Raw genomic sequence first — 7,608 nt, forward strand, 5'->3', positions numbered from 1 at the left:
GACATGAAGCAGACTGTACAGCTCACACGCGCGAGCCCATCCGAATAAATCCTAGTCTGGTGACGTGATAAGAGACCGTGAAATAGGCCTAGCTCTATCCGCATGCGCGCAATGAAATTAAATATCAGGCGCCCTATCCGCATGCGTGCAGAGAAATTAAATGGCCGCCTAACGTTGAGAGAGACTTTGATGCATCCATACGTACGAATCTGAGTGACAGAGACAGATGACATTATAGTAGAGAAGCGATTAAACGTCACTAATACACAAGAAAAAGGGATAGAATGTCTCCTTTCTGGATTTCAGAAAATCAGCAAGTAAAGGATTGAACCAAACATTGGTTAAATTTGGTAGTTTCATTCCTCAACATTTAAACGGCGGATTGGTTTAGAAAATAGAAGCAAATGTTTTATAATCCATGAACGATTAGTTACCTGAACACTGAAACCACAAGGCTCGTTAGTACATTGCCTTGAAACACTGATACAAATACCTCAAAGTCCAAAGAACTAGCTACTCTTTTAACTAAAATTATCATACAATTTGCCTCCCCACCCTACATCTGGTATTCAAACACCACCTAACATTGAACAAAACTAAAAAAAAAGGACCTGTCAATAGTCCAGTACCTTCCTTAGATCAGCATCAACAACGTCTTAAGCATCAGCAGTTGTGTCCGCGAAACATTTTATTAGACGCTAATCTGTACAGAGTTGAGAAGCAACCAGACAACTGCCAGCATGCTCGAGCACCATGTACAAAAAGCTAGTTCTTTTAAGGATCAAGCTACGGTTTAGCCTTGCTCATCAAAGTCGGCGTGATAGAGACAACTCCGATAAGGAATAGAGTAGCAATGGAATTGAAGTCGTAAAGGTCTCCGAGCGATTGCAATTCTCCAAGAGCTATACCAGCCTGCAATAACAATCATGTATGTACCATTACTTTCCTGGGCTGATGCCTAAAGTAAAACTCTTGAGCATTCACATATGAATGTGTCAGCTTCACAACTACACCGATTTTCACTCATTACTTAACCGATGCATTGATTTGTAGAATTTGTCATCATTGCTATGGTCACTTTGAAAGCTAATACAAACAGAGCAAAAGCTTTTGTAGCTTACTCTGATAATATTGTTATCTGAATGTTGACTCAATGACCCAATGCCTGACCTGAGTCGGGTCTTTAATTGGACTGGACAAGCAATTGACAGATGAAAACTCAACTGGCCTGGCCAGGTTTTTCATTAATCTGTCTGACCAGCCCATTACATATAAACTATAAATTCTTCTTAAACAAATGTCAATGTGGCTTTGAATTTTCCAATAAAATGAACACGCTATCAACAAACTTGAAATAGAATGTTATTTTAGCTATAATTTTTTTAATTATAGCAATACAATAAATTTTATAAAATGATAATTTATTTCTATATTTTATTTTTAATATAGATATAGTTCATATTTCATAAATACTATGAAAATAGTTACTCATTTACACAAATAATTTTTGTTTCATGTTACTTATAAAGTTTTAAAATAAAAGATATTTAATAATAACATTTAAAATTTGCATTTTTTTATATAATATTTAAAATTAAAATCAAAATATATGTAAATGTAACCTAATTAATGATAGGATTTTAACTTTAAATGTTAAAAGTTAGATAATTGAATTTATCGTACTAACAGGTGCAATATTTGACTAATAATTTTTAACTAGTTCCATTTATGATCCACTGGTTAAACCAATGACCACCGGCTGAACTAGTGACCCATCAAGCCAATCCCTCAACCTCGTCAAAGTTTAGGCCGAGTCTGATAAATATACCAGTTGGCTTGATTTGACAGACCCCGGCAAATTAACCCAACTAAAAATGAATTATGAGCGTGCTATACCTTGACAGTGACATAAGCAGCAGGAATGAGTCCGATAATGGTTGCCAAGAAAAAAATATGATACGGCACATCTACTATTGGTGAAGCAACATTTATGAATGTATTTGGAAGAGTTGGGGTTAGCCTCAAGAAAAGCATGTAGTTCAATAAGCATTCTCTTCTTCTAGCTACCTGAGAATTGAAAAAATAATTAAAAATATAGATAAATTACAGCCACTTAATGGTAAAATTAAGCAAGGATAGCTTGGAGAAGTGATATTCACCTGCTCTTGGAAGAAGCTCAGTTTGTCAGGCCACAAAGAGAATACCAGAGGCCGTCCAATCACTTTTGAAAGGAAATAGCATGAAGAAGCACCAGCAGTAGCAGTGAACACCACCAAAGCCACACCTTTAAATACTCCGAAAAGAGCACCAGCAAGCAATGACATAAAAACAGTCCCAGGAATCATAAATGTTTGCATGAAAATGTAGACCACACAATATCCTACCAGGACTTGCGCAGTGTAGTCACTTGTGTAGCTCTCAAGGTGATCTCTACAAAGAGGGCATCATACGTTACAATACAGATATAGGCAAGGAAAGAAACAGTTATGGCACTTTGAAGAAAATGTATAATAACAAGTCAAAAGGAACATGAGGAAACATCATGCAAGATGGAAAATAGCATATAATAATTATGCGTTATTTACGCCTTCATATAATTGCATGCTACTCCCACAAATATCTCAGAGCCAAAAGCCAGTCATTTTGGCACAGTTGATGAAATGGCAAACAGGTAGTTATCTTATTTTGGTTTCAAAAATCAATATACTGACTCCAGCAAGTAATTGAACTTGCAGAATTGTCAAAAGAAAGGATCCAATCTCTTCTTCTACCCAGCACCACAGGTAAGTAATGTTATTCTACTGAGGCTGGACCCAGTATTGATCTTCCTTTCTCCTTTTGCTTCCAAGAGTAAATTGAAGAAATATGAAAAATAAGTTCCCACAATAAAGCTGAGTCAAAGGAATTCAGGAAGGAGATGCCAGATTAGACAGGCAACACCAACTTAGACAACATCCTAATACAGATTGCATCAGCTGAATCCAGTACAGGCTTCCCAAGCCTTAAAAGGTCCTCAAACTCAAGGAACCCAGAAAAGGACAAAGTACAAGAAATGGATAAACTCAGCACACATGCCACTCTCCATAGGTTGTCAAAACTCAACAATCAGATCTTCAGGGAAAATAATTAAGCTTCAACAAATGTGCAAAAACCATCAGCAATATTCAGTTATGACTAGGGGAGGAGTTGACAGAAAGGAGACAAGCTAACTGCAATAGGCGGGAATTTGCAGGGTGATTGTTACCCTTTTCCCCGGAAATGAATCTAACTGCCACAATCATTCAACATATCTATATTCCTAACTGTTAGGATAAGTCACACTTGAACATCCAATTAGTGAAAACAGATCATTTTTCAGATAGATGCTTCAAATTCTACTTGCCGGTGTTCACAGTCATTGTTACACAATTTGAACATCCAAATCCAATCACTGCGAAGGTCATATTAGATACTATGTGCTCTACTCAACAACTTGAGTTTGCAGTCAGCAACACAAAAGATTCTGATTTGAAAACATCCACATAAGTAGCAAACTTTCCATTTCTTAGCAACTCTACAGTGCAATTATTTTCTCCACATCAGGCTCAGGCATCTTTTATTTTATGATCTACCAGATATATGAACTTTTACATTTACATCCGAGGTTTCTCCAATTAACTTTTCCAAATGAACAATTACACCATAGTCTATTATAAATAAAATTCAATACTACTTCTCATGATGTTGAGTTCCTACAAGAATATACTGTAAAAGAATTCCTCAAATTTTAGGAATGACCAAACACCAACCAATTCAAAATTACAATTGTAATCAGATAAAAGTTTCAAATCTAGAATAGTTGCAGCACATGACAATCAACAGATAAAAGAGTACAGATGAAATTAAAATTCTCTTGTGGACGTGACAAAATATACACAATTCCCAATTCACCTATGCAATTTAACAAAGAAATAACATCAATGCCTACAAGTGGAATAAGAAAGAAATAAAGATAGCAGTATTTAATGAATCTGTTTTTCTGACGAATGCAATATTGAATTAAATATGGTTGTTTATCATTAATTTTGGATAGGAATTATTAATATTAATTAAAAAAAATGTAAAATTACATCGAAAAATGAAGGAAAAAAAATGCTAATCTAATTTCTAATATATTACGATTGAAAGTTAATTAAAAACAAAATTTGATGAAGGTTCATAGCTATTCCTTAAGTTTTAGATCCAATTCCAATCTATGGAACAGAAGGAAAATTTATCTCAAAGCAAAAAATAAAATTGCCTTAAAAAGGAGAACGCATTTTATCTGGAAGAATAATTTTTCATCTTATTCCAAATTAGCGACCTCTTTATGAAAAAAAAAATACAAAAAAGGACAAGATAATGACTGATCTTTAACCTCAGAACTCATTATTTTCAAAACTTTTGACGAGAAACAATCAGACATAGATTTACCGAAAAGGAAAATATAACCAACCTGAGGATTTGAAGATCTTCAAGGGTCCGAGGCAGCTTGAGGAAGCTGTAATCGGAAGGAGGCATGGTAAGATAAACCCCCAAAAGACCGAGAACAAATCCTAAGACAACAGTGGTAGCCACCGTTACCTCCCAAAAGCTTAAAGGAAACCCAGATCCCATATTTACACTGACATTATTTGCCTCTCGAATTTCTCCTTCTGTTCCTGCGCTTCCTGTCCTCATCTCTCACAATTCCTTTCTTTTTTGCTTTGGTTTGTGTTGCCTGTGGATGGAGAGAGGGCGCAGAAAGCTAGAGAAGGAGAAGACAAGTTTCACCTTCTTAGCTTTTGCGGCACTTCTCCTTTTCTTCTTTCTTTCCTCTGTTTTTAAGGTTGTTTGTTGTATTTGTAGTTCTATCCATTCTGTGTCTCTTTCTCTACAGAGGCATATTCTCTAGTCAGAACATTAGATCCAAAAATTCGGAAAAAAGTGTTTTCCACTCCATCATTAATTCTTGGTAATTTCCAATATAATTGTTCATATTTAATAAAACCCATAATTTAATCTATCAATTCTCTTAGGATCTGTTAGGATCTCTTAGTAAGAGAATTTTAAATTCTCTGGAAGTAAGTTATTTAGTTGTCATGAGTGTGTGATTTCGGAGAAGTTACTTTCCAGTTTCTTTATTCAACTGGATTGACTTTAAATTTATCGTTTTTATTTAGGTGAGAGTTCATGGAAAATTAAAAGTTATATTTTTTTCATAAAGTGAAAAAATTTCAGGATATAATTTTATATATTATATGTGCAATTCAAATAAATAAAAAATTAATTAAATCTAAATATTTTTATATTTTATGATAAAAATTTTTAAAATTTATTGTTAGGATTGTTAAAAAAATTTGTATAAATATTTTGACAATAAACAATTTGTTTTATTAAATTGAATATTTTAAATACTATATATATATTTAGAACGAGAGTATTTATGTTATTTTTAATATATATTACTTTATGAAAATTTAACATATAAAATAAATATATCTAAATTATACTATTTAAAAAATAAATTTTTTAAAAGTTTACTTTTAAAAATAAATTATTTATGAACTTTTTTATATTAAATAAATTAATAATAAATTCAAATTAATTTAATTTATTTATATTTTTATTATTTTTAAGTTAAATATAAATATTTATTCTTATAAATAATAATTATTTTTATTATGTTTATTGAAAAATCATTATTAATATTTTTATAATATTTAAAAGAGTTAATGGAAAAAACGGTCTGTATTTTTTATTTTGTTACAATGTTTTTTTTTTTTCTAATTAAAATTTGACCTTCTACCGTTGCTCCATCTATACCTTGAGTATAAACGTCCATTAAATCCACTAACAGGAAATCACGTAAGCTGATATTGTAATACCCGGCTAGACTCCGGTATCGGAATTCCTACCGTCCGGTGGAACCTCGGATGTCGGAAGCCTCTAGTAGGGTAGAAACATGTTTTCATGAAATGTTTTAAGGTATTTCATGGTTTTAAGTAAAATGGAAATGAGTTTTTGCATAAAAACAACCTTGGAGGAAAACTCAGGTTACCCCTGAAAGCATAAGTGAGGAAAGTCCAGGTTCGGCCGCCGAACCTCAAGTTCGGCCGCCGAACATGGCATGCATACGGAGGCACGTTCGGCCCCCGAACGTGGCTTGGCCAGCCACTATAAAATGGTCCCTTAGCCGAAAACGGGCGAGCTTTTTCCCCATTTCCGGCCAAGGTGAGCTCTCCGCCGTCCCTCACCGATCTTGAGTTCTTTCCTTCCAATCATACTCGATTTTCATGAGTTTTTACTTTGTTTTGAAGATTTTCAAGATTTGAGCAAAGTTTTGGAGTTTTGAGGTTCAAGGGAACTCAATCCCTCCCATCTCCAAGTTTAGGTCGTCTCTCTCTCGATCTCCACGAGGTAAGAGCCGATCTTAAGCTCATTGCATGTTTTAAGTAGGTTTTAAGTGGATCTATGGGGTAGAATGCATGTTTAGCTCATGGTTAGGTTTATGGGTTTTATATGTGTTTATGAACAATGTGAGTTGCTTGTTGTGTTGTAGTTGGGGTTTTTGTTGGTTTGATGCCCCTAGGAACTTGTATGCTTGTTTGTGTGTGATTGGGAATGTTGTAGAATAGGTTTATGCTTGATTGGATAGTTTTGGAGGCAAATGTGCATAGAAGAGCTGAGTTTCTGCCACTAAGGGAGAAACCAGGTTCGGCAGCCGAAGGAACTTTCGGCCGCCGAACATGCTTATGGAGGTAGCCATCGGCTGCCGAAGCTTGCCCCCAAAAGGAGACTTTCGTCTCTGTCTGGGAGTTTCGGCCGCCGAAAGTGCCGCCGAACATGCATGAGTTTCGCCTCTGTCTGGGAGTTTCGGCCGCCGAAGGTGCCGCCGAACCTGCCTGACTTTCGGCTCTGGAGGGACTTTCGGCCGCCGAACCTGCCGCCGAAAGTGCCCTGTCCAGCCCTCTCTTGCATGTTTTTCTATGATTGTTTCATGATGTTTTAGGGAATTTTTGGGGAGTAGTTTAGAGTTATGTTCATGTTTGTTTGGTCCCTCATTTGAGTCCACCTGTGTAGGTTCGGACCCGAGGAACCGAGGACCTCAGCAGTGAGTCAGCTGCTCCAGTGTCTGGTCAGAGCTATCCATAGGTGAGTGGAATAACTCATTATGTTTTAAAGCAAATAATGGACTTTTTAGCATGTTTCACGCATCATGAATGCCATGAGATGTATTAGGTTGTTTGCATTAGAATTCACGAATATGTTGCATTGCATACTTTATTGTTGATTGATGCGGATGAACGTTGGATGATCCATAGCCCTCGATCTATGATGTGACGATGTGATATGTACAGTACGGAATGTAAGACCAGTGGGACCCATTCTACGTTCGCTGGCACCATGTAAGGGAAAGACCAGGACCCATTTTACGTTCTGGCACAGTTGGACTGTTATGTTATGCTATGTTATGTAAGAGAAAGACCAGGACCCATTCTACGTTCTGGCACAGTTGGACTATGTAGAGGGCTATTGGTGACAAGTTCATCCTTGATGTGATTAGCTGTGATGTGATGCATTCCATGATGCCATATGATTTAAATGTTT

At 35.7% G+C, this 7,608-nt stretch overlaps 1 protein-coding gene across 1 annotated transcript; it reads right to left on the reverse strand.

Moving 5' to 3' along the window:
• Window positions 1-382: 382 nt before the first annotated feature.
• LOC110605365 (uncharacterized membrane protein At4g09580) lies at window positions 383-4,888 on the reverse strand. The gene is made up of 4 exons (XM_021743884.2): window positions 4,475-4,888; window positions 2,160-2,430; window positions 1,897-2,067; window positions 383-912 (listed from the first exon to the last, which is right to left on the reverse strand). The coding sequence occupies exons 1-4, from the start codon at window positions 4,696-4,698 to the stop codon at window positions 787-789; spliced, it is 792 nt and encodes a 263-aa protein (XP_021599576.1). The 5' UTR covers window positions 4,699-4,888; the 3' UTR covers window positions 383-786.
• Between the last annotated feature and the right edge of the window lie 2,720 nt (window positions 4,889-7,608).

This window comes from Manihot esculenta, chromosome 17, assembly GCF_001659605.2.
Source record: "Manihot esculenta cultivar AM560-2 chromosome 17, M.esculenta_v8, whole genome shotgun sequence".
In the NCBI taxonomy this organism is placed as follows: Eukaryota; Viridiplantae; Streptophyta; class Magnoliopsida; order Malpighiales; family Euphorbiaceae; genus Manihot; species Manihot esculenta.

Excerpts from the sequence above, each read along its gene's own strand:
- LOC110605365 (XM_021743884.2), bottom strand. The coding sequence starts at position 4,698 with ATGAGGACAGGAAGCGCAGGAACAGAAGGAGAAATTCGAGAGGCAAAT. Across the intron at positions 2,431-4,474 it reads GAAGATCTTCAAATCCTCAG|AGATCACCTTGAGAGCTACA; the intron begins GTTGGTTATATT and ends CCCTCTTTGTAG. Across the intron at positions 913-1,896 it reads CTGCTTATGTCACTGTCAAG|GCTGGTATAGCTCTTGGAGA; the intron begins GTATAGCACGCT and ends TTGTTATTGCAG.